This window comes from Poecilia reticulata, linkage group LG12 (assembly GCF_000633615.1).
Source record: "Poecilia reticulata strain Guanapo linkage group LG12, Guppy_female_1.0+MT, whole genome shotgun sequence".
NCBI lineage: Eukaryota > Metazoa > Chordata > Actinopteri > Cyprinodontiformes > Poeciliidae > Poecilia > Poecilia reticulata.
Genome location: NC_024342.1, coordinates 9,164,311 through 9,192,232, shown reverse-complemented (window position 1 = coordinate 9,192,232; position 27,922 = coordinate 9,164,311). Strand labels below are relative to the sequence as shown.

Sequence of the window (27,922 nt, the reverse complement as noted above, 5' to 3'; positions counted from 1 at the left end):
TGAGCAAAACCATCAAAGAAATTTACCTGTAAATTTCTTTGATGGTGTCAAGCCATCAAAGACACCATCAAAGTGTCTTTGATGCTAAAATACTCCTACAAGAACCTATTGATATACTTTATTAATTTGTAGTGGCTATAAAATGTGTACAGCTGGGGTTTATGGATCAGCAAGAGATCTAAACAAAATTGAAAATGTGCTTAAGGTGAATACAAAACATTTTAATCTTTTATAAAACATATATTTACAAAATTCACAGCAGGAAATAAAAATGGCACATTCTGCAATATTCCCTGACCAAAGAAAGCAGAGCTTTTATTTTTCCCCAGTTTAATCAAGTCTATAAATGAAAACATCATCCATTCCTGAGATATAAAATGCACCCGAATGGTTTTGGTAACTTAATATTTAAGGTAGATCCTTCTGCTTTTGGCCCTTACAGAAATTAATTCAGAGTCAGTACTTTGGGTAGAGCACCCTGGCAATCTGTCCGTCTGCTCTGTTCGTGTCCAGCCACTTCCCACAGAGGAAAATTGTGGTGACGCCATTGGCTGTGTTGGTGATTTCCACCCTGTCAAGCAACCAGCCAGGGCAGAGTCCTGAGTTATCGTGCTCCACTCGAACTCTCTGCAGATCGCCCATGTCCAGCATTTCCACCACAAAGCGATCAGTCTGCCCCCTTTCAAAGAGGTTACGTAGCCTCTGCCGCAGTTGGCGACTACCTGAGTCTCCGTTGGAGCCGTAGATTGTGATGAAAACGTTGGCATCTGTTCCCGCTCCCTTCTCGTCGCCTGTGATGATGATGATCTCATACTTGACGGGCACCAGGCTTCGAGCTTTGCTTGCGAAGCTCTCGACGGTCTTTGTGCACTCAAAGGTCAGGTAATCGTCCCTCTTCGAAGAGAGTGGGATAAGGGCATTGCAGCGGAAGATGTACCTAGACAGGGAAAGAAGAAAACGGGAAGTTTTTAGCTTACAAACAAACAAACCTACGAGTGTTAGTAGAAATCAAATGACTCTTAAAGGAGTTGTAACAGTTCTCTTACTTGTTTCCAAGCTCCTTTTCTGTCACAACTACCTCGTCGACATGCCAGTAAGCCTCTCCTTTCACTTTCTTCCCATCTTTGGGCGTGTGGCCCAGGCAGATGGCAGCAATATCACCCACATTCTTTGAGGAAAACTCAAATCTGTCAACATTTCCCCTGAAAAGGAAAAAAATGCTAATGTTAATGATTCAGTTTTGACATTATACTATGATGTTATCATAGTAAATGGTTTGTTCTTCAAGTCATTTTTGCAGGTTGGATTAACCTAAGTGCAAACAGCATCACAAAAACAACTTTACCAGGAAAAATGTCCAAACTAGACGAGGAAATACTTACCTCAAAAACCTTTTCTTCTTTGAAGAGTTCTCCATTACAAGTTCTTTTGATCTGCACTTCTTCCCCTCCAGTACAATCCAGGCATTCTCCTTGGTTTCGTCTGTGTCTCCAGTTGTGACGCAAATTTCATACTCTTTCAGAGACAATGTCCAGAACAGAGTCACGGTACAATCTTTCTGGCATCTTCCAACAGAAACTTCATTATTTAGCTTTAAGAAACAAAACACTTCACCCTTATTTATTCCCTGGATAAAGATGTGAAGCACAATCATACTCTGGTTCAGATCAACCAGAGTCTGAGATTTAAGTTTATGCTCTCTTCTGTTCAGTTTTCCCTTCAGGTTTTCTAAAGGATTTAGGTTTTGGCACTGAGGGAATTATTGCATCATTTCTATGTTGATGCACATTATGTTTTCAAACATTACCCTACTGATAGACTTGATGGTGACCCATTTTCAGATCAAAGCATCAAATTTTGTAATAAAAATATCTTGGTACTTCAAGTACTTGACAGTGGGAAATGCTTTTCTATATTAATCTATGTTCATCACATTTCTATTCTTCTATGTTAATCACATTAGACCCAGTGGTTGTTGCTATAAACTCCAATTAGTTGGGCAAAGCACACAGTTGAAGTGTTCGTTGAACTGTTTAAATTTGTGATGGGAGAACAGAAAAGTATTTTTTTTTAGATGTGCATCCTAAGCAAGAGATGTGAAAAGTAACTTTTACTCATCCTTTCCAGGGGTACCATAAAGCATAAAGGGTGTATAATAGCTTACTTGTTTTCTCGTTGAGGTCTAAATAATCATTGTTTGCACAGGCCAGCTCTCTCATTATCTGTCCATCATCGTCTTTCTTGGAAAGCCAGCGATCACAAGGAAAACGGAAAGTTTTGTCCATGAACTCATCCTTCACGTCAATGTGCTCCAAGTGCCAACCTGGAGCAATACCTGCAAAACGAGTGAAAAAGAATAAGTGAGAGACAGCAATTCATCTAATTAACAGGAAATTAATTGACCTGTCCTGAGGTAAACATTGAATTAAGTATTTATTTATTTTTCTTAAATTATAATAAGGGTTATTTTCCTTTCTCTCTTTTTCCTTCATTTCCTTTTTTTTTTTAAACATCAAATATATAATCTTACAAGTTTATAAACCTTTGTTGAATTTTTATCCTACCAAGGTATTTTTGGACATTAGCTTCACTCTTTTAAAGGAGGAACAAAAAAAATACAATTAAATAAATTGGGGAATTACATATCGTGCACACAATCATTTTAATAATGTATGACATTTAATAAATTATGTATATTTTAGCTATTTATTAAATTGTAGCCTGTTGATAAAGTAAGGCCTCATAAAATACAGCTTACAGTGCTTCACAAAAAAAAAGAAAAGAAAAGAAACATGAATTAGAAACAATCACTCAAACAAAACAAGATCAAAGTCAGAACAATCAGATAGATGGTCACTAAAGATTTCAGCTAAATCAGTGTCATCATTCCTAATTTAATCTTCCCGTTATGCAAAGTGACCATTTATCCGAGCAGCTGACCTGTGTTGTCGTGCCAAACTCTGACTTTGGAAAGGTCTCCCAGGCTGAGGATATCGGGGAAGCGAAACATGTCCACCTGCTTGCGCTCAAACTTGTTGGACTTGGTGGAGTCCTTCAGCGCCAGCGTCCCCGTGTCACCGTTCTCTCCAAAAACAATGACCCACACGTTGGCGTCGGTGCCCGCTCCTGTGCAGACAGAAAAGAAAATCACACAATTATAAGAACTGTTATAAAACTGCAGAGTGGAGCGATTTTGTTACAAGTTTTATGGCATTTAAGCTTTGCTGCTTGTTTTCAACATATTTTCTCTCTCTTTATTCAACGTGCTGAGAATGCCATAATACTGCCATAAAGTTGATTATAAGAACTTATTTTAAAGAAGTTAGGATCTTGTTTTCATATTTTATGTGCAAATGTCACATCCCAAGTCCCACAGGCAATCAGAAAACATTTTCTGCATGCATTCTCCATTCCACCTCTTGTCATGTCATTTGCATGCATGTGGCCGTGTCTCCATCACACTGGCAGCTTTCTCTTCCCAGAGCCTCAGCATTTGGTGCAGGGCTGCATCCTAGTTTCTAGTAACTGCCAGAGGCAAAGCGGGGTCTTTTGAAGTCGGCTCGGACCTCTCGCTACGCTATCACATTGATCAGCAGTGCAACTGTGAAAATACTGCAGCCAGAAAACGTGGCGCAGCAGTGTGAATGACTACTAAACAGGATTTATTTCATCACCATGTGGCAATCAAATGAATAACATCCCTTTTCCTGCAGGAAAACCTTCTGGACGAGGACAAGAAGCACGAACACCTAACTTAACCCCGACTTCTGATTGGAACTAAAGGGGACAGGATGAGATGTATTTAGCGATTTGTTAGCAGTGATCTCATTTACAATCAGAATATGTTATGTTTGCGGATGAAAGGGGGCTCAAAATCCAACCGCTGACAGATGGATCCCTTTGAAAGTGGCGTGAAAACAAATTGACACACTTGACAGATGAAACGTCCGTGTTAACTACAGAGTCCCTTGGGATCTTTCTGGCAGAGCTGGGGGATGCTGGTGATGAAAGAGTTTGTCTGAGCCGCTCTCCTGAGTTTGAACACCCCGGGACTTAACCTGGCAATGACCCTGAGATGAAAGGCTGGCTGGATGGATGACAGCATGCCTGATAGGTAGACCTGAAATGGCCTCATGCGCTGTCTGCCTCTGAATCAAATCAGTTCTTTTTCCACCCCCCTCTCTCTCACACGTGCTCGAAATATTAAAATAAAGAAAGCTCCAAACAGATTCGTCTGTGGCTTGATTAAAATGCTGAGACCTTCAGATCAGCGGCTTACGACTTGCAGCTTAGTGGTTTTAAAGATGAAGTTTGTTAAATTAACAGCTCGATTATGTATTCATAATATTTATGATATTTATTCAACACAGATTATGTTCGATTGAAGTCACCACAATAAGAAAAGTCCAATTTCAAAGGGCCAGTATCATATCACAAGTCATAAAACATGAAAATCACAAAAGTATCAAAAGTTAATCAATCACAAACAGCCTTTTTCAGCAAATAAGTACATTTATTAATTTTTTCTGACACCCTACTTGAAATAAAAGTATTACCATAGGTTTTATTTGGAACCAAACACAACAACAGGAAACAGTTTCCTTGTCAACGTAGACCTTTTTACCAGGAATTTGTTGAATGGATGTGGACTGGACACTTTTATTTCTCCCAAAGAGCCAATTAAGCAGGAACAATGGTTGAAACGTCTGACATCAAATAGTTAGGGAATGGAAAACACTTTGTGTTTCTGAGTTACAACACAATTAGAATCCTGGATGTAAAGGGAGGATAAAAGCTTAGGGGTGGGGATCGAACAAAGTTCAAGTCACAACGACAACAATTAGATATAACAGCGAGTAATCACTATTTGGCAACTTTTGGCTAATTGCTGGGGTGCCTTGAGTGGCTTTTAATAACATTCAAATTTCCTGCAATTTCCTTACATTGGTATTAAAAGAATAAATATATCACATTCAAAGTTTCCTTTAAAAAAATGTCGGTAATGACAGAGACCTTCAGGGAAACCTGCCACTCTTCCTGCTTTTCTTAATCTCTGATTGTGGAGTTCACCTGAAACGTCGCTTGTCTTGACCTGGATGATGTAGGTGGTGAGCTCCACCATCACCTCATCATCCACCGCAGCAGGCATCTCACAGATCATGGTCCTCTTGGGTCCGCGTGTCTTGGACAGCCACTCCTCATAGGTAAACACGTACACCTCTTCTGTGCTCAGGTCGCGCATGATCACCTGGATTCACAACAGCTGGGTTTTAAAATAATCCTGATGCAAAGCAGGAGAGATGCCAATAAAAATTTATGACGTCAGAGGACGTGACACTGGATTTTGTGATGGCACTAGAAAAAAAAACAGCAAATAAAGATCAATAACCAACACCTGGTTATTGGTAATGCATCAGTGTTTAATCAGGGATAAGCTATTACTAGAGTGCTCCATGCATGGATGATGAAATGCATCGCTGCAATGTCCTCTAAATATTTTATTGTTAGTGGAAGCGCTTTGCCCATGCAACCACTCTCTTATTAGCTCAGCTGTATGCACGTTTATTTGGGCTGATTGCTATTCTGGATGTTCGCCCAGTCAGCCGTCGAGTTCATTTCAATGCGCGGTCCCAGCTATCCGTATAGGCAGAACATCTGCTTGTGATGCTGAACACACCAGGCTCTGTGAACGGGGCGAGTCAAGGAGATGCTCACAGTCACACTGCAGTTCCTGGCACAGATCGACAGGGCGTGGGATTTCTCCTGGCTGCTCTGCTGCCACACAGCTTTAGCAGAGGCAGTGTTAGCAGGGAGAGACGTTCCAACCTTTTAAAGCTGAAACTTCATGTAGATGGTAGAAGTGACCTCTGATGGTGTTTTTGCAGGGTATTGTAATGAGAAACCTTTTTTTTTTATACTCGTGTGCTAATTCACAGAACCTGCTAACATGTACGTGTGCGTGTCCAGATGCAGGGCTTTGCACCGTGAGCTGACCTTGTCGAGAAACCAGTCGGGTCGGCTGCCGGAGCCGTCAATACGGAGCCTCATTTTCTTGAGTGGGGCTATGTCATCGATCTCCATGTTGAAAGTGTCTTCCTGACCACGCTCAAACCTGACCCCCACAATAAGCAACTCAGAGTGTTATTTCATATTTCAGAGTAGAAAATGGGTGTAAAGATATGAAAAGAATATATATGTATATATTTAGGCTACCTGTCCTCGTTTTTCTGCAGAAGAATCTCTTCTGTGCTGCCGTTGGCACCGAACACAGACATGAAGATCTTGGTGTCCGTTCCTGCATTCTGCACATCTCCGGTTACTACTGTCAACTCATAGATAACCTGAAAGAATCATGATGTTTCACAAATCAGATAAGAAAACAACCCGCTACAAGGTAGTCAATTTGAATCAGGATATTTTGTTTTTCACATTTAGAGAACTAAGAAATCATCTGTGGCATGGAAATCGGACGATTTTCATATTGATTGACCCTGATCAGAGACTCACTGGTTTGGAATTTCAAAATAAGATCCTTGAACATTCAATAAGTGCTACCAGGTTGTACTAACAACACTCTTTAGTTAGATATCTTCAGTGTCAGTAAAATAGAACTCAAATGTGGCTCGACGATGTAAAAGAAAGTGTTCATGAGAGCGCAAGGCTTTCAACAGATAACAGGAAGGTTAAATGTATTACAGCAAAATTATCTGTTTTTCCGTTCAGAGTTCATCTTCTGTCTGCTGCAGAACATGCTAGATTTCACAATATTGAAATCTTGTCGTTAAGACACAATCTCATGGTAAGCCATCTCAGACTCTTGGTAATAATGCTGCCTACTCTTTACTGTGCTAATCACAAATAAAAACAGCTTAAAATGGCCACACTGTAGTCATGTAGTCCTTACAAAACCACATGATTATAAAAGTGGCTTTTACATCTTATAATATAGCTCTAAAAGAGAAACTAAGTGACAATTGTTTCCTAGAGATCCTTTGAGCGTTTTAGCTATTAAACGGAAACATATTTGGAATAATTATTCTGTCTGACAGTAATACAAATAAACAGAGGCAAGATGGTAAGACTAATACTAATTTCTTTCTTGAAAGACATGATCTGTCAACAAAACAAATTCTTACACCCAGTGATTAATTTATGTGCCCGATGACTTTAGTAGTCATAAATATGTCATTTAACTGTAAAGTATATCCCTGTATCAAAAATTTATAATAAACTTGTCTTATTGCTCTTATACGATCCATAAACCAATTCTATTAATATATATAAGACAGATAAAGTCATTAAGGGTGATAAAAATGAGAATAGTGCTTTAGATACAATAACACCTGGACAACCTGAAAATGTATTGAGTTATTACATTATATAATGTACTCACACTACTGTACAAATGTATTTCTGTAAAGTACTCATAATTAGAGGCTACATGTCAAAGAAGGATTTCCAAGGGATGTAATTATGTGCTTGAGGAAGTCTGACTGTAATATCAGGTAATATTATACATTAGATTTTTTAGAATGGGATTTATTTTTAGCTGTTTTTTAAGATGTCCCTATTGATTAGATAACTAGTTATTCCTAGCTATAAATAATGCTGAAAATAAGCAAACATGTTAAAGATTTCACAATTTTTTACATGTGAAAGTACAACAGATTGTGTAATTTCTCTTGTCCATTTACGAACCTTCTGGGAGATAGCAATGGCTTCTGCATCTAACACATTGAACACTCTAGCAGTCAAGCCGTCCCCTCGATCTTTGGCCAGCCAGCACTTGCAAGCAAAGATATATTTGACCCCTTTGGTTGGCACAGCAACGGCCAGCTCATCAACTAGCCAGCAGCTCTCTGGAGTGGCCCCATCATGGCCGAGCTGCGGGGAAGGGAAAGAACAATCACTTCACACAACAAGGCTGTATTTTTCCAGCACTTTGAGTCATGTGTGAGTGTGCATGGGAGTGCCCGTTCCTCGGTGAAACTCTAAAAGCTTCACCCCCGTTACTCACCTCCACCTTTTTAATCTCCCCCACGTCTGAACCGTGGGCCTCGAAGCTCTCTAAGGAGCCAGCCTGAAAGCCCTTCCTCCCATCAGGGAGATCGAGCCACAGCCTCTCCGTTTGGGCGTGATTGACCCCAGCGATGATTACATATGCCCTGCTGGTGGTGCTGGCATCCCGCTCCGGCCCAGTGCAGATGGAGACGTGGTACGGTATGACTGCAAGGCGGGTATAAAACCTTGAGGGTGTGACCGACCTCAAAATGAGGTCATGATGAATGTGTGAATATTTCTTACTTGGTAGATCTTCTTCTTCTTCGTCATCGTCCTCCCTCTTCTTCTTGTTCTTTTTGTTCATGTTACTATCAACACTGTTCACTGTCGAGGCTGAGGTCTTTTTACTCTTTCCGCTCTCTCTGACACCGTCATAATCCTAAAACACAAGTGATTAAGAAATACAGGCACAAACAGATGCAGCTGCTTAGTAACAGAAAATAACAGAGATAAGATAGAAATATTTTTATCTATAGCTATCGAGTCCTATGGTTGCGTGTGTTACCTTGACATAGAAGACTCTTTCAATGAGTCTGTCCTCCCTCTTCCTGGAGAGCCAGCGCTCGCATAAGAACAGGTAGACCTCTTCTGTGTCCAGATCGAACACCTCCACCTGGTCCAAGTACCAGTCAGGACTCACCATGCTGTTATCATGGCGGATTTTTATCTTAAAAACCTGGCCGAGGTCCACTGCTTCAATCGTGAACTTATCCACCTTGGAGAAAAGATGATGATGAATTACAAGCATGTGTAATATATACAGTGCCTCATGAAAGTACAGTATTCCTTTCACTTGACCTTTTCCACATTATTAAGATTTGATGGAACAGACTGACACTATGCAAGATGATGAAGTGTGAAGTCACAAGTTTCAAGTTTATTTGCAAATAAAAATATGAATAGCCACAATGGAATGGTTTAATTTAAAGCATATGTACAGATATATGACTTAGAATGACCCAAGCTAAGTCCAGAACTAAATCTAACAGATAATTAGTGGAAAGACTTTGATATTCACCCATTCCAATTTGACTGAGGCCATAAAAATCAGTCTGTATAGGGAGAAGAGTTGTGCCTTCGATATTAGGAAAAAGTGTTCAGATTATTAGTCATGTATGATTTTTGCACTGATGCTTGTGGTTGTAACATGACAAAATGTGGAAAAGCTCAAGGTGTACGAGCACTGCACGTCTTCTCTTCAAATGCTGTAGCTAAGAAAACGTTTTCTTACAGATCCCCGTTCAAACTTGTTACTGTTCGTTTCCGACTTGCTCAGTTTTCTCTCCCCAGTGTCCCCCAGGTCTCCATAAATCGTGAGGAAGACGTTAGCGTCCGTTCCAGAGCCGCTTACATCACCTGTCATCACTGACACGTTGTATGTGTGCGCTGTGGTGGGAATAACAGCAACAGAACACATCGGTTTCGGCTATTTTCAAGACAATGAACAAAACAAAGAAGCAATTTACCATCTTTTGACAATGCTGTCATGACAGATTTATTAAGGGAAAGAGGCAAAGGAAAAGAGCAAGACACAACATACTCTCCAGGGCATCTTCCACTTCGACCTCAGTCACTTTCAGGCTGCCGTCTCTGGAAAGCTTCTCGGTGATGATGTCAGAGGGCTGCAGCTCTCGCACTGTTTCTCCGTCATCTTCTGACTTGGCAAGCCACCGCTCACAGGGGAAGATGACAGTCTCTGAGCCCTAAACAGAATGAACATTATTACCTCTAAGAATTTATCTCAGTATTTTCTGTCTGTGTTTTCGAATTTGTATTCGTGATCATAGTAAAACCACACTGTTGGAGCAGTGTCAGTTTTCTAGGTGAAGAACATCACCACCTGCTGACTAGAAACAGAAGAAGAAAACGCTGGTAAATGGTAAATAGATGGTAAATGTAGGTCTACTGCGACTTTAAACAGAAAATCAGTATCAGGGTTGAATTGTGTTTTCAGTAGATTAGCCAGTGTTCACACTGGGGGTGTTCTTCATCAATCCTGGATTCCGAATAAAATGTTTTACAGGAATTGGAACCAGTGCTGTACATTTACAAGAACTGCCATCTGGATATTTGTCCAACAAACAACATCAGGTTTGTTGGACATTAGGCTGAATCCTCTTTTACAGCCTAATGTTAACCCTTGACCCCAGGCTTCGAATGGGGTAGGACGTCCAAACTGTTTCTGTGAAAGGGGAACTGCTAAGAGAAATGACTTTGCAGCCCTAAAACAGAAAGTTTTCTTCCAGAGTCAGGCTTGGAATAAATGGTTCAGAGGAACCTTTGCCAATACACTCATAAATTTAAATATTTTCTACATTAAAATATTTCTAACGGGCTGATAACCTGATAAATGTTTAGTTTGAAGTGTTGCAGTTGCTATCAGTAATTTAGGTTAATCTGTGAATATAATGTATATTTTTAGGTTATTATCTAATAATAATTTTTTACATTTGATTATTCAAAAAACAGATATTTTAAACATTGATTACCTTCAACGTTACAGTCACAATAACAATTGTACAGATATACTATGAAAGTCAAATTTTTCTACAAGGTGAAACACAATTGTTTTTTTTTTATGAAAAATGCTACATTCACTTGGGGTTTTATAATAATGCATACCTGCTTGATGCAACAATAATTAAAAGAAATAGCATTTTTCACCAGATGATTTGAATGCTAAGGAGTTTACTGGTCAATATAGAGTTTCCTCTATTGTTGCAGTCACACTGCAGACGTACCTTTCCCTTCCTGAGCAGGCGTCTAATCTCCACTCTGTCCAGGTGCCAGCCCGGGTTGACCCCCCGGTTGTCATGGCCGATGCGGATCTTCTCAATTACGTCCCCTACATCTTCTAACTGCAAGAACAACAATACAAATTGCTCTTTTAAAGGAAAAATTCACCATGTGCTTTCCAAAAGATTTTAATTTTTTTTTTCATGTATTAAATTGTAGCTTCTCATATTTTAACGTACTTCAACAATAAACATGTCCTCAGCTCCTCTTTCGAAGTACATTCTCCTTTCCCTCTTGTTGACACACAGGGACTTCTGCTGTGTGCACACTGCGTCTCTTCCATACAGAACAATAAAGACGTCGGCGTCTGTCCCGGCTCCGAAAACGTCGCTGGTGAAGGTTTTAATCTCATACGGAACAACTAGGAACAAAAAGACACAAATCGAAGGTATTTTTGGCACATCCAAAAGAAGAAAATTTCATATGAGTGCAACGCAAAACAGTGAGTATTACATGGTGTGTAAAACTCTGTTTGAAGAGGATTAGGAAAGAGATCCCTGACAATCGCCCCATCATCTTCTCCTTTGTCCAACCAGCGGCCGCACGGAAAACGTAACTTCTGTCCTACAGACTGGGCATCGATCTCTACCCAATCGAGGAACCACCCTGCAGATCCTCCTCCTTAAAAATTCATAAATGTGAATGAACTTTGAGTCATTTAGCAATGTTTTAAAAAAAAATCAAATAAAAAATGTACCGCAGTTGTCATGTCCAATGCGCAGCTTCCTCAAGGGTCCCAGGTCAACAGCTTCCACTGTAAATTCATCAATCATGCCTCGCTCAAACTTGTTTCTATGAGTCTTTGAGGCCTTTAGAGTAATTATACCTGCAGATATGCACAGAGGAGATTAATGCATTACGATTCATGCAAATCAAACACAATACAATAGCTTGAAGCGTCACCTGTGTCATCCTTGGTACCAAAAAGGGTCATGAAGACGTTCGCATCTGTTCCTGCATATTTCTTGTCGCCGGTTTTTATCCTCACTGCGTATGTTGTTGACATGGCTGTCAAACCCCCCGCCCCCCAAAAAGCAAAACAAAAGTTAATAAATAGGCGAGTTATTTTCCTTTTAATGGGTCTTATTGGTTCAGAATAGAATAGAATAGAATAGAATAGAATAGAATAGAATAGAATAGAATAGAATAGAATCTGGGAATATTTATATGCGTGGTAGGCAAATAGAGACGCAAATTAGAAATAAATAATAATAGTTAAAATAGAGATGGAAGCTATGCAACTGTAAAGTATCAAAGATACATAAAAACAAAAAGTGACAAAAAATACAGTAATATATAGGAGATGAAGATCCTGCAATATGAAATTTTATTATGGTCTTCAGTTGAACCATCATACTTTTGCTTTTCAATAGTTGTTCTCACCCTTCTGTTCCAAACCAAGTGTTGCTTCAGAGTCGTCTTCGTCTTCATCCCCCTTCTTCATGAAGGCTTCATCCACAGGGACCAGCTCTCTGGCAAGCTGGCAATCGTCTTCATCAACAGCAAGCCACCGTTTACATGGGAAAAAATACCTGCGTCCAAGTACATGATTTATTCTAAATATTCTCTAGATTTCTTCAGATTCAAAGTCTCCACATAACACTGGTGATCTTTTTTTTTTTTCAAAGTCAAGTACAGTTTTATACCACACAGTGGAGCTCTACTGACATAATATGTTTTATGAGCTGGCTGAGTTAATACTGTTTTATCACATCTGAGTGAAATATCCTAAATGAACACCATTTTTCAATATTGTGGTCTCAATTATTCAGATCAGATAACTCTGATCTCAATAGCTGAGTGGTCAGCTGCCCTCTTCCTGTTACCCCAATGACTCACGTTGTGTCATCTTTGGTGTCCACAATTTCCACTCTGTCCAAAAACCAGCCGGCGCTGGCCTGGCTGTTGTCATGACGGATCCTGAGCTTCTTCAGGACCCCGAGATCAACTGCAGTCAGGCTGGAAACATCCTCCTGAGTCACACACAAGCAATAGAAATATGAAAAAGAGACTTTTTATTTACATTTTATCAGAAAATGGCATGTCAACAAATATTTATACCCTTCTCAATAAGCAAAAGATAAATCTTTACTGGAATTAAAACCTTCCTAATTGTTGATCATGCTTCTGATCATGCTGGTGTTTTGATGATTCATCTTTGGTGATAAACTTGAAGTATTTGAGTTTGGAAAGCCTCCTTGTCACCACTCTGGCTGGGGCAAATGTTACTACTAGTTAGACGAAGCATGTTGGTAAAATTAAAAGATCACTTTAAACCTAAATATAACATGGGTATGAAAGTTTTTAGTTCTCTTTAGTTAATAGAGAACTCCTCAACGCATGCATGAACTTTCAATTAGTAATCCATGACTTCCTGTGACCCTGAGGCATAAACATCACTTGAAGCAGAAGCACATTCCTCTTGGCCTCCATTCAAAAAGGGAATGAGGAAACCTAGACCGATCCTGCCAAGACACACACTGAGGAATATGGTGAAGGAGGTAACAATCTTTGAAGCTCAGTTGGAGGACTGCAGCAAAAAGTGGCATCTTAAGGTCATCAAATGTCAAAAACAGCCACACTGTAAAAACTCAAAACCTTACCAAGTATTTTTAGTCCAGGTTTTGAGTGGCAATATCTTAGTACACTTGAAACAAGACAAAACCAACTTACAAATAACTTTTTTTGAAGGAAGCTTTTTTAAAGAAACCTAACTTTTTTTTGGTTCCTTTAAGTCAACGTGTCCTTAAGTGGAACTAGAACTTTTTTTCATTAATATTAAAGAATTATTGACATAAAACAAGCTTCTATTTCTTGCTGAAAAGTTACTTGTGTGTTTTTGTTTTGTCTTATTTTAACTTTAAGTGTAGTAAGATATTTGCACTGGAAATCAGACAAAAATACTTGGTAAGATTTTGTGCTTTTTCAGTGTAGTGGCCACTATCTACATGCTAACGAGTATGTTGGAAGGCAAGTTTGCAAAAAACAGTTCCTTGTCCACAAACACAAACAAATATAAATCGTTCAATATTCTACAGAGCAGGTTGCTCTCTGTGTGCTACAGCTTGTAAAGGGTTGTAGAAGAAGTACTAATTTTTTTAAACATTTTAAATACAGGCTACAATCTTGAGAGAAGATATCTTTTAACACAATTGGATCATACGTACAGGAAATACAATATTCCACTAGAAGTGGCGACCGTTTTCCTTGACAACCAAAGTTGAATTGAACTTGATTTTAAAATCGAGTTCCACCAAACAAAACATACCTGTCCTTTCTCGAATTTATTCAGGTGATTGGATTTCCTGAGCCATCGCTCCCCTGTGTCACCAGTCTCTCCGTAAATGGTGATGTAGACTTTGGCATCGGTCCCGGCACCCCACATTGTCCCAGTGTACACATAAACCTCATAAGAGTTCACTGAAAGGAAAACATAAGTAAATCTTCAATGGCATGCAGTGGCTAATTAAAATACTGCCAGAGTTAGTGAGTGTGCAGATTACAGCCATGCTCCACTTACTCTCCAATTCCTCGTTGGAGTCAGTCAGCAGTTCAACCACAATCTCCCCGTCCTCTTCGTCACGGGCCAGCCAGCGGCCACAAGCGAAAGTAAATGTCTCCACCACTTCTTGCAGCTCCTCAATTATCTCCACCTCCTCCTCTTCTTTCTTTTTCTTTTTCTTGTCCTTCTTCTTGTCCTTTTTAGTTGTCTCTTCTTTCTTCACCTCAATCTGCACCATGGCCATCGTTAGCCTCTTGATGTCCACCATCTCCAGAAACCATCCGTCTCCGATGCCCTTACCGTCGTGGAAGATTCGGATTTTATAGATTTTCCCGACATCCAGAGCTTCAATCTGAATTTTAGGGAAACGACAGTATTTAAAGTATGTATGTATGTGTCTGAAATGTTTTTTGTTTGTTTTTTTCACTCTAAATGCATCTTTTGCTGTGATTGTAAGAAACCTCATCTAGAGACTGAAGGTTTTTTGTCTTTTCATTCTTTGCAATTTGGCCCGTCATAAATTTTCATGTGGCCCAGAGACACATAAACCTTGAAAATAACTGTTGTCTGTTTAAACAATATTTTGTCAATAAAATAACAGCAGTTTTCAACAAAAACCACAGGAAAAAAAATTCTTAGAATTTTGACTTTTTGTCAGAATTACTCTGACTTTAATCTTCTAAGGTCAATTCTGAGAAGCAAAATAAAAATTCTGAGGAAAAAAAAGTCAAAATTTGGACCTTTTTCTCAGAATTTTGACTTTATCTTAGAAAAGTAAAGCCAGAATTACTTTTTTTCCAAGTGGCCACAATCTTTTACTGTAGTTTACATATATATGCTGCCAAATTACATCAATCTGAAATGATGTTCAGTTTTATTAAATTTTAAGAACTATTCGTTGAGTGCAGAGGTGGCTAGTTATTAAATTTTCAGAAGTTTGCCACAACCAGCACTTTGAGGACATTGATAAGAAAAATATGTTTGACACCCTTGCTGTAGCAACTCCCAAGTGTGCACATCTCTGCTTTCAGATTTTCCATTTTTTTATAAAGAAAAATTATTGCAAACCCTGTGATGCATTACTGAGGTGGTAGTGTAATGCAAAAACGTTCAAGAGATATGAATATTTTTGCAAGACACAGTGGACATTAGCATATTTTAAGGTTTAACAGAGACCTTGAAGATTTCAGTGGTGCCACGTTCAAAATTGTTGGAGCGGCTTTTCAGGGCAAGGATTTCAGTTTTCCCTTCGTCTCCATATATCTGACAGAAGACGTCAGCGTTGGTCCCGGCTGATCGCATGTCGCCAGTGACCACTGTTATTTCATAGTTGATCACTGTTAAAGAAAAGGTGTGAGTTCACCACGACAAGTTGAGAAAAAAAACCATGTAAATAAGAGGGACATACTTTTTTTTTTTTAATTTTTCATTTACATTTTTCAATTTCCAAGACCTCGCTGGGATAGATTTCAACCTCCACTTTGCCGTCTGATTCATCTTTGCAGAGCCAGCGGTGGCTCGGGAACATATACTGCATCCCATGAACCGGCACGGAAATCTGCACACTGTCCAGAAACCATCCGGCTCGTAAGCCTTCGTTTGTGTGACCAATCAGAAGACGGTTGATCTGCACGTACAGAGCAAAATGGATGAAATACAGGGTTTAGCCTCAAATGAAGTGCCTGAACATGATTTTTCTCCGAGATATAACACACTTGCCTTTCCGATGTCATATGTATCAAGGGTGAAGATGTCAGTTCTTGCCGTCTCGAAGTAATTCCTGAGGTCATTGTCTGAGACGGCCAGGATCACTTTGTCAGTGTCGCCCTTCTCACCGTACAGCTTCACAAACACTTTGGAGTCAGAACTGGCACCGTTCACGCTGCCTGTCTTGATTGCGATGTGGTAGCCGACATCTGCACACAAAATGTTTCATTGTTTATTCAAATTTTAACACAAATTCTAAATTGTTTGTTTGGTGTTTCTTTTTTTTTCTTTTTTTTTTCAATGAATGGGTTTGGAAAAATTGTCTTTGTAGTGACTTACTAAAGAGACGCACCCCGTCTCCAGCTGGAACCAACTCACGTATAATCTGCCCATCATCCTCATTGCGATCAAGCCACCTAGAATAAAAACGTGTTATCTTTATTTGAGAAATATATTTGGTAGTGCATTGTTGCCACGAAAATAACTAGCATAAATCGCTAATATTAAAGAAAAAAAAAATCTATATTAACAAGACAAACACAAAATCAAGGTAATATACAATTTATAAAAGTTAACATGAAATGTACACATGCAACAAATGTATTTATTTGTCTTATGGAAGTAATACTTACCCAGCTTTAAACTTAAGGCACAGTTTAAACATAAAAAAATTAATATTTATTACAATCAAAGTTTGCACATCAATTGTGATAATGTGCGTTTGACTGGATACAATAATTGGCTGTATAAAAGAAACTCAAGAAGAATCATGAACATGGCTCTTCTGTCTCATTACTTTGTCTTAAGACTCCCAAGCCGTCTCTAATGAGCAACACAGACAGGCAGGAAGAACACTTTTTTTCTCGGGAAGTAACACTGCACCCAGCTTTGCGGTTGCACTCCAGTTACAGAACGAGAGAGCTGGCTGGCTGCATGCATTTAGTGTCCATTTGTAATGGCAAAGCCATCCAGCTCTTACCTAACTACTTAAACACATGCCACTGGAAACCTACTGACCCCAAACATGGGCAATTTGCATCAGTAAGAAGACTTCTAAAAATGTCGGAAGGATTTTAGCCCTCTGGCAGCTGGCTTAGTGGGCTTCGCACAGAACAATTAGGATGTAAACATGTGAGTTATTATAATAATATTTATCACTTTCCTACATGTAACATGCTTTTTACATTTTACTGAATATAAAGATTAAAAAAACATCAAAAATTCGCTGCTTATTTTCTAACAGTCCAAAATATAAATATATTAAGGTAAAATCTCCCAGGTCTTAGGACACCCAGGCAGCCGTAGACCGTAACATCACTACACCGTGTTTGAATGTTATTGTTTTTCTAAAATGCTCAGTTAGTTTTAAGCAAGATGTAACTTTCATCTCAAAAGTCCACCAACATGTTTCCTAATGGTCTTGGGGATCATCAAGATGACATGATTACGGTCATTAATGGGCTATCTGAGGCGAATGAGGTCCGCAGGGCCTTGGAGGTTTTGGGCTCTTTTGTGACCTCCTGGGTGACTCATCTTGTTTTAACGTTGGTTGGCCAACCGCTCCTGGTAAAGTTCAGCACTCTTTCATTTTCTCCTTTTATTTTGTGCTGGTGTCCTAAGGCTTTGTAGTGACTTTGGAACAAGATTTATCACAGAATATTTGTTTGTCATCATTAATTAAGATTTGGTGGGACATTTGAAATTATGGTTAATTCCAAACATTTGATTAATCACCATTCATTCATGATTTAATAGAGGGGGTGCATTGGTTTTTGCAGGGTTTTTTGTCTTTTCTGATTATTTTTTTTTTATGTAGTAACACTATCTTTGTTTGATATCAAAACTTGTTCGATGAGCACAAAATAAAAAGCAAATGAAATCAACAATGGGTAAAGATTTTATTTCATAACCCTGTAAATCAGGTTAGATCCATTCTAAACTAGTGTGTAGTGTGAATGCCTGTGCATGAACTTTGGCTGCTTTGCTCCCTCTTTTTTCTGATCCTTGTACCTGAGTTAAAGTAAATTGAAGTAAATCCAGCAAAGACCTTAAAGAGGACCTGAGATAGATGTAGCATATATGCTAAGATTTTCAGTTTACAGCTCAAAATGCTTCTTGTCATACATCATGTGCAGAGTATCGTCTTGCCTGAAACATGGGAACTCAGTGGCAGAGGACTCAGGCTGTCCCTCCTCTCTGACCAACACCTTATCAAGATACCAACCACAGCCTCCACCGCGGCCGTCATGACCTACTCTGACTCTCCGCACCTGGCCCAGGAAGACTGACTCGATGAGGAACTCGTCATGCTGTGGGCAAAACAAGGAGAAAATAGAGACTTGAAATACGTTTCACAAAGAACAAGAATGTAAATTTATGTTAAATTTAGTTTAATCGTTTACTCACGTTTCCCTTTTCAAATTTGTTGACGTTGTTTTTGCTCATAAACATGAGACGCTCTCCTGTGTCACCCAAGTCTCCAATAACATTGAGGAACACGCTGGCATCGGTGCCACTACCACTGACATTGCCAGTGCAGATAGTGACCCGATACTTTATCACTGAAATAAAAGTATCAGAGAAGAGCTGGTGTTGCTCTAGGAACTATTCACACTGTTCCTGAACCCTGGAACAGTTACTTAAACACTATATATTTTAATAACTGGGGAATATCTTGATATCTTACGGGGCAGAGGCTCATCAATGAGTGTTCCTGTGGCGGGAAGTTCTCGGACGATCTCATTGTCATCTTCATTGATGTCCAGCCAGCGGCCACATTCAAAAGAGTACTTGTCCATGGTTAGAGTCTTGAGCAAAGTGACCTGCAGAAAGTTGAAGTCTCATCTGTCATCAAGCTCACCTTTTACTGCACTCTGGTTTGTGAACTTTCTTCACACAACAAAAAGAATAGTCGTGGCTCACCTTCGCTAAATGCCAGCCAGCAAATGGATTTCTCTTCTCATGCCAGATCCGCAATTTTAACAATCTTCCCATGTCCGGCATTTCGATCTACAGAAATCCCCCCAAAAAGTTAGGTATAAACAACAGCATTAAAATTTCCTCCTAGGAACATTTTAATGTTCAATATCACAAATAAACCAAATAAAGAATGAGATGATCCCAGATTTACCATGAATTTGTCAAGCTGTCCTTGTTCAAAGCTATCTGAATTGTTTTCCAGTTTGATCTCATCTGACTTTCCTTTCTCTCCATAAATCTGCAGAAATACTTGGGCATCTGTGCCGGCGCCTTTTATGTCTGAGGTCCAAATCCACAAGGACCATGGGTACTCTGGCGTGAATAAAAAGAGTATTATTCCAACACAAAATTTGTATAAATAAAGATACATTTAAAAAAAAAATGTCTACACAGTAAACACTATGATTTATTTTATGAACTCACTTTTCTGTTTTTTCTGTCTGAGTGAGACCATCTCATACAATTCCCTCTCAATAAGTCCGTCTCCTTCGTCCTCATCCAGCCACATCCCACATGGAAATGTTTGCTCAATGCCAGTGAATGGACAGTATATCATCACCTGCAAGCAAAATGGCTGCTTAATGGATAAACCACACTGTTACAATCAATCTGTTACCAATTAGAAATGTGTAGTACCTTTTCACAGTACCACCCTGCACCAACGGCACCGTTGTCATGACCGATGGTGACCCTGCTGAGAGGGCTGATCAGTTCACAGATCTCTACATTAAAGATGTCAATGAGAGCTCGCTCAAAGGCACCACCTTCTAGGAAAATTTTGCCACTGTTTTTTAAGCCCTTGGAGCCATGCATGACCATGTGGATCTTGGAGTTGGTTCCTGCTCCCCTGATGTCACCAGTCATTACTTGAACATTGTATATAATCCCTGAATAGGCAGAGGAAAAGTATAAAATTACCTTTTTTGGATTGAAAACATACTCTTTAAATGGATTTAAATAGGAATTTATTTGATAGTTCATGCTGAAAGTGTAGCAAACACAAGGTGATGGCATTTATTATCACACCCATTGGTTGCATTGATCCAACCAAGACGTCTCTCTGTATTTTGCCGTCATCTTCGTCCATGGCAAACCAGCGATTCACCGGAAATTCATATATTTCTTTATTCCCCATGTCATCTATCACAACCTGCGAGGTAAGGAACATTAAGCACAATTAGCAGTTTTCATTTTTGAAGTGCACATCTTTAAACCCACGACTTCATCCATCTACATGCCTTGTCTAGAAACCATCCGGCTGAGGAACCTCTGTTGTTGTGGCCGATGGTGATTTTTCTAAGCCTTCCCAGGTTTGGAGCCTCTATCGTAAACTTGTCCTCTGAACCACGTTCAAAGTTGTCTTTGTCACTGTCCAGCCTTCTTTCGCCTTTCATATTACAAAATATGATTAAGAATTGCAGAGTAAAACTTCAAGATACCCATAGTTGCTGTTATTGAAAGAAAAGTGCTGAATAGGTGTGATTTTGAGCTTTATATTGGACTGGTGTTGAATCTACATAAGTTTAATCCAAGAGGTGAAGCACCAAGAAGCAACAGTTCAATCTAGATGTTAACTGGTGCAACTAGTCAGAGAAGGTTCTATGTCCTTAAATGTGCAAGGTTCATAGAAGAACAGAATTGGTGGCACAAGGAGAGGAAGTGATCTAAGGCAGCTGCTAAACTATCCAACCATCCAACACTCTTTGCACATGCATTATACAGCATTACCCCAACTTGACAGGATTAAGTTGAGTTGCATTGTGGGTTCACATGAGTCTTGGCATATGGGCTATACAGATGCACAGCTGGCCCAGTGTTGAAGCCAATGTGTACATGAAGGCATCCGCAGGTCCATGGCTACCCAGATTCTGTTATCTTTGCCCAATCAAAGATGTGTGGCATCAGTTGAGACATCATTTTCATCCCAGTTCTGATCTCTAGGATCAACACAGCGGGAAAACACTGGAGACAACAGCTGTAAGACTCCATTCCACAGCAATCTGTGGCTTGTATCCAGGCCAGAAGGGGAGCCACACTCTTCTAACATGGAGCATGTCGCCATCTCTATGACCCAGTGGATCTGGCATTTCAATGACTGTAATACAGACCCATGTGTGTTATTTTTTCATTTCCACCACTCTTCCTTTGTGTTTACTCTTTATTGTCAGTGAGTGCATTTGAAGACCCAACCTTTACAGTCCTGTGTATTCTACATTACCTGTGTCACCATGTTCTCCAAAGATATTCAGGAAGACATCGGCATCAGTCCCACTTCCCTTCATATCAGCAGTGAAAACACTCACAAGATATTTATTTACTGCAAGACAGAAAATAACACATCAGGCCAGAAATGACTTGTGAAAATCACCGGAACAGCATCAAACGCAATTTCCAATCAACAGTGGAGAATACTAAATTGCTCTATTCCCTTTCTTAAGGTTTCTCAAATATCACCTCTGAGATGGCTTCCAAATCAAATATTTATAACTCTGGGTGTGTATTTGACAAACAGCTATGTTGCTACGATTGTCTCTTATGGCACAGTCTCTTCGCAATGCTGGACTTGATTGTCATTAGGTGCTAAGATGTTAGATCGCATTACGGCAGGGGTCACAGGGAACAATTTTACCCGAGGACTACACTGGCATAGCATTCAGTTACAACCTGAAACTATAGGACAACCTGCAGACTTTCAGGCAAAGTAGTGTTTTCCTTGTCAAACACATCCAATTACTACTCTCAGTTTTTGTGGAAGGTTGCCTCATCTTTAAAAATGTATTATGCCGTTTCTGAGGTCTCGGTTTACATTTACAAATCACTATTACGATCCACAACTTTTCCAAACAACGTCTTTCCAATTATAATCGCTTGTTTTGTGGTTTTGTAAGAGGAGTTTGTGGCCTACATTTTGGGACATCCATGGGGTTTTGACTGCCCAGGAGATCCCTGACGAACAGGTTGTCACCCTCCTCCCGGCTCAGCCAGTTGTTGCAGGGGAAATAGAAGCGCAGATGGGGCCGGATCATGTCGGTCACCACCACCCTGTCCAAGAACCAGCTGGCGCTCATTCCCGTGTTGTCATGTTCAATTCTAGAGAAAACAAAAGTCAGAGTTTCACATTATTTGATTTGCACACTCTAATCATCTCATCACACGAGAAATTTTTTTATAGTTTAATACTAAACAAGATTATTAATTTCATACAATGCCGCTCAGATACCTGACATGTCATGTAGACTAAGTGAAATGAGCTGGAACAAGAGTATGAACAATACACCCAGTAGCTAAGCTACAAATCTGTTTTTTCTGGAAAATAGGGAGGAAAAATGCTGTTGTTGAGAGAAACCTCTAAGAAGTACCAGTTGCAGCTGGCTACAACTCCTTCATATAAAATGCATCTAATTGTTAGCTTAGTGGTCTCCACGGCAACAGTGATAGCTCTGCTCGGTGATGATGGTGAGACGAGATGAAAAGTGTTCGATGTGATTGCTCTTGAACTTGTAGAGGTGGTGATTTTGCATGTTTAGAAATTTGGGTTTCATAAATCCTTGCCTGATTCAGTAACTCGTGTGGACTGGCTGTGATGTAGCTCTGCTTCCCCTTCATCCACTCAATCCACTCATAACAACAGATGGGATTTAACCTTTTGTCACTGGACAAAATCTCTTCATGTCCAACAGATAAACACATGCTTACATTCTCCATGGTTTATTTAACTACGAAGCTTACATTTCATTGAGTGACCTAAAACTTAGGAATTTTGAACATTTGATCCAATGATGAAAACAACTTTAGTGTAGCAATGAAGAGAAGTTTTAAAGTGACTTGCATTTTCATATGATACAGTACCTTAGCTTTTTAATTGGGCCAATGTTTTGTGTTTTGATGCGGAAAACATCCGTCTTATTCTTCTCAAATGCATTTCGGCTTCTGTAAATCAAAATAAATAAGTGAGAAAGTATTAACATTTGTGAGAAATCTGGCATGAGCAACTTCCATTATTTAATCCAGTGAGATTATAACAGACAGATTAAGGATCTGATCTCAGAATCTGTAAAGGGCATCGCCCCAGCTGATCTGGCATAAGGGACGCCAGTGGACTGATGGCGGTGGTATAATCTGAAACCTTCCTCAGTCTCTGCCGCTTCACCCCTTTCTCCTTTTTCATGTGCTGTACTTCTGCCCCTCTCAGAGAGGAAAGAGAGTGTGTGAGCACATGAAATTCCCCTCTAACCCAAGACTGCGCATCAGACGGCCTCTTGTATCTGTTGACAGATTCCCTGACAGACCAACATCTATCTTTTATTTTTTTTGTTTTTAATATTACTCCGATAAAGCCAAGGATTAAAGTCATAAACTGTCAACAGGTGAACTTGTGCCCTCATACTCCATTTCAAGTTGCCCGCGAAGATGAAAAGGAGATACTGCAAACTTTGGAATTCATGCAATTTTAAATCTGCTGTAATCACACTGAATTTCCAAAGAAGTACATTCTTAATGTGCCTTGGAGGCTTGAAGAGATAAGCATCTCCCTTACCTGTATTGTGCTGCAAAGTGTAAACCTGTCACGACACAATACAGGCAGGACCAGACGCATATCGGAGTAAGGTGAAACTGCTAACTAAGCCAGAAGTTTATTGTGTAAATACCAGAGGAATCAAAGGCAACTTTGTCCAGTATTTTATCAAATTAGCTGTCACACAGTGTGGACATACTGAATACAACACATGTTGATGCATACTAAAATGAATGAATGGGACCACCACAAGGTGTGGATGACATGATCCAGAGTGGTTGACAATAAGCTGTGTGTGTCCTGTACGCTGCCAAGGTAACTCTGTCTGTCAGTCAGCGTGAGTGGAGATAAAAGCAGCCTGCTGCTGATAAGATCCCCTGGAAGTCATTTGATCATCTGCATAAATGACATCGTGGTCTTCTTTCATTCCTTTGTGAATGGAAATGAAGACTAGCCATGTCACATAGTTCCTCCTTACTCCAGATATTCTGAGTCCAATAGTTTTTTTTTGTTTTTGTTTTTCTTTTTACATCTGTATGAAGGAGAGATTCCTGCTTCACAAGGAAACCATTTAGTCTGTTTTCAAATGTCAACGCTTTTAGAGTGACCAGTGGAAAGTTGAATAGGAATTCTCTCCCATACAGTCTCATATTCACAATACAAGCAAACACAAGTACAGAATGTTAACCATCCTTTTGTAGACCAGTTAGCAAGTACCTCTTTTCTGTGCTGAGAAATTAGGGAAAAACAGAAAACATTAAAAGTTAATGATTCACTGTGAAAATGTGCGAGACCTGTAAACCTCAGTAGTTATGTACATTAAGCATGGTGTTAAATCAAAAGGTGGAATTGTTGGGGAAACATTTTTATTTAGCACCATAATTATACTTACTTGCTTGCCAAGTGAACTTTAGGTGAGACGCCAAAGTCTCCAAAGATGGTAACAAAAACATTGGCATCAGTCCCAGCTCCCTTTACATCACCTGTGACTGTAACCACCTCATATACTGTAAGAAAGAGGAGACAGGATATTAAATACAAAAAAAAAAAACAAAAAAAAAAAACGACTCTCTCTTGTATTTATGAGAAACCCTGATTGAAGGCCTCAAGTTACTTAGCTGGAGCAGTAGTTTTACTTTAGTTAAAACTGTATTTAAGTTAGTTTAGTTTTACAGCACCAATTCATGACAAAAATGTTATCCCAAAGCACTGTATAGGATAAACAGGGCCACTAAATTTATAGAAATATATGATCATCTCTCTCCTGATGATGGAGCCACTATGCAGAGGTTAGAGATTTTGCTCTTATGTTCATCATCCATAACTCCATAGATTTGAGTCAAAATGTAGAACTGGTACATGACTTATGACTTCACCATAACAAACTAGATCTTGTGTTGTTTCCAACGATGTTCCAATCCATTTTTACAAATAAAGGCACCACAAAACTTTAATGTTTCTACTTGAGGAAGAAAATGTACACCAGCAATGAAGGGAGCAACAATCACTTTTCCAGTTAAGTACCATATCTAGCCACACACTCTTGTGTATCCCAAAGACCATGGCATAAAAATAAAATAAAAAACAAACACACACACACACATACACACATTATGACAAGATGCCCTCTGCTCCACACGTGCCCTGTGATCCTGCATAGGCACCAGCTTTCTCTGCCAGCCAGAGTGTACGCCACACGACCCAGAACCCACTGGAGAGACTCTACTGCACTTTGGATCCCCCAGAATGAAATGCCAGAGGAAAGTTTCTCTACTGGTTTTCTAAAGCTTTTCTGACATTTTTAGTCAGAGTAAAATCAGTATTTTTGACATATGTGGCTTGTGGATTTCAATGAAAACGGTTAAGATGTAAATAGCTCTTTCAAGACTAATCAACAAGGTTTCATAAGGAAAGAGTTCAGGTGCATCAATACCTAGAACATTTGTCAGAATTGGTTGTTGCAATAATCCTTGGTGTTCTTTATAGGAATCCTATACCTGAAACTTCAAAAGTAGGATTTTCTTTACCCTGCATTATGTAAGGGTGAAGTTATTTCACTCAGAGGGATCAGGTTCCTCTAAAACACTTATCCATGGATGCTGTAGATTAATGAATAATGCAACAAAGCCATGATAGATGTAACGAAGGACGTTAAAAAAGAAATAGAGAAGGAAAAAAAAGCAAAAAATGCACCTGCTGGCAACAGACGAACAACAGAAGGATGAGATTGATCCAACCAGAACAGGGATTTCTAATTAACAGCAATCGGAGCTATTAAGATCCGATTAAAGAGAAAGGGAGACACCTGATAAAATCAGATGAACAGTGGCCTGGTAAAACTGACCTTGTTAAACTTCTCAGGGTGTAAGCCACCTGGGTGAGCCAGTCAGATAGCAAAGATATACACATAGCTTGAGCACACTAAGGTAAAAATGTGTTCAGAAACTTCAAAGCAAGTCAAAGTTAAAGAAATTTTATCGTACCAATAAACTGCTTTAATTTGTGTTGTGACTGCACACTGTACATTTTATTCTGTCTCTCAATTCTGAAGAGTGAGCAAATGGAAAACTGAGGAAGAAGTTGTGAATTAATAATTAAAAACTCCCAGACAGATGTGTCATCTAAATGTTCACAAATCCTTAAGGCATTTTCACCAGAGGTGCCAATTAGTGTGGAGGGAACCGGGTTCCCATTTTCTCATTTATCACTTTCAGTTTTGAAACTGTAAAATAACCTCATGGATTCAAGAAATACATACTTTGACTGTGTTGGAAATAAAATCTATCTGCAACCAAACGTATTTGTTCAGAATACAACGCTCCCTCCTGAATATTGTTCTGACCCCCAATGGCCCCAGTCCCAGTCCGTAAGACTGGGACAGCACCCAGCTCCTCTGTTTGGCTCCATTCATGTGGAACATAACTGAGCTTTCATCCAGAACAATCACAGAGGGATTCCCCTGCTGGATAATGGTTGGAGCTGAAGGTGGCTGGCAAGAACCTTCAACGAGGCCAGATTTATTCACTTCCAAAGAAGAATATCAGGGATTTCTTTTTTTTTTTGGCATTGTGTGATTCTTACCTTTCTTTTTGTAATACTCATCTTCATATCCATCTGAAGAGTCTGTGTGGTAGTTGAGCAACTCGTTCTGGTAGATCAAGGCGTAGTCCACCTGTTTGCTTTTGGATTTCTTCCCTTTTTTCTTTTTATCATCATCGCTGTCTCCGGAGCTCTTCTTGGTCTTCTTCTTTTTCTTTTTCTTCGAGTCTTCCTCTTCCTCTTCATCTTCCTCAATCAAGGGCTCCGCACCGTCATCATCATGAGACTTCTTCTTCTTGCCAGTTTTGGACTTTTTGTCCTTGGACCCCATCTCCTCCTCTCCCTCTGAATTCTCTACGGACAACTTCTTTTTCTGCCTCTTCTTCCCCTCAGTCACTTCCACTTTAAGCCGCTCAGATTTGTCCTTTTTGGTTTTGGTTGTGGCCTCGTTGTTGTTCCGCTCACCCTCAGCATCCTTACTTGAAACTGCAGCATCAGCTTCAGCCTCGGCATCATCATTTGGTTTCTTTTTCTTCTTTTTCACCTTATCTCCTTCTTTCTCCTTCTTCTCTTTCTCTGGCGGCTCCTGGGTCTCGGAGAGTTCTGTGCTCTTGTGTTTCCTCCGACTCTTTCCTCTTTTCGTGGCGTCTCCATGGGTCAAACCCTGGCCACTCTCCTTTAAATTTGGCTCCGTTTCCTCCACTTCGTCATCAACCTCTTCAGTTTCTTCCGAAGCTGTGGATTTTTTCTGTTTCGACGGCATCTTTTATTCATCCACTTCCCTGGCCTTTAGTTTCGTAAGTGCTGCCTTGAGTTTCTAATGGTGTAAGACAATTCATTTGACCCTTGGCTATGGTTATATTCTGGAACTGTGAAATCTGCAGGACCCCCGGTATGTAAAACTGAAGATGTTTGGTCTCCAGGCACTGAAACGGGGGAATCTCCCCCTTGACGGTGTGCTACTTGGGTGGTATATGAACATAAACCACACAAACACCTCTCATGAAAAATTACTGGCACCTCAGCGATCACATGAGCCACAGGGAGAAAGCCCTGTGAAAAAGGAGCCTTGCCCAGAGAACTTATCCTCTCTGCCACGGCATCCTCCATTATTTATAGTGTCAGGATCGCTTTACGAGCCGGGGGCGTCTCGCTTTTACCTGCGGACACACACAAACACAAGCACACACGCACGCACATACACAAATGCATACACACTCCTTTGCAACTGCCTCTCTTTGTTCTTGCATAGAGAAGCTAAATCTGAGTGAATGATCGTCACAACAGGATGAAAATGACTATCTCGGTTTATATTCAGTAGC

General features: G+C 39.8%; 1 protein-coding gene across 1 annotated transcript; it reads right to left on the bottom strand.

Moving 5' to 3' along the window:
- Positions 1-235: 235 nt before the first annotated feature.
- loxhd1a (lipoxygenase homology PLAT domains 1a) lies at positions 236-27,560 on the bottom strand. Its single transcript, XM_008423712.2, has 42 exons — positions 26,643-27,560; positions 24,454-24,568; positions 24,279-24,290; positions 22,895-22,975; positions 21,951-22,135; positions 21,264-21,362; positions 20,284-20,432; positions 20,072-20,195; positions 19,682-19,932; positions 19,469-19,604; positions 19,197-19,357; positions 18,989-19,075; positions 18,753-18,888; positions 18,473-18,627; positions 18,215-18,375; positions 16,406-16,482; positions 16,079-16,275; positions 15,794-15,986; positions 15,536-15,696; positions 14,378-14,711; positions 14,126-14,277; positions 12,697-12,830; positions 12,241-12,389; positions 11,761-11,865; positions 11,555-11,683; positions 11,311-11,478; positions 11,037-11,218; positions 10,803-10,919; positions 9,602-9,764; positions 9,293-9,447; positions 8,567-8,776; positions 8,305-8,440; positions 8,018-8,226; positions 7,699-7,884; positions 6,214-6,341; positions 5,995-6,112; positions 5,071-5,248; positions 2,941-3,126; positions 2,165-2,335; positions 1,383-1,515; positions 1,047-1,202; positions 236-937 (listed from the first exon to the last, which is right to left on the bottom strand). Exons 1-42 carry the CDS (start codon positions 27,361-27,363, stop codon positions 457-459), a joined length of 7,281 nt encoding a protein of 2,426 aa, XP_008421934.2. The 5' UTR covers positions 27,364-27,560; the 3' UTR covers positions 236-456.
- Between the last annotated feature and the right edge of the window lie 362 nt (positions 27,561-27,922).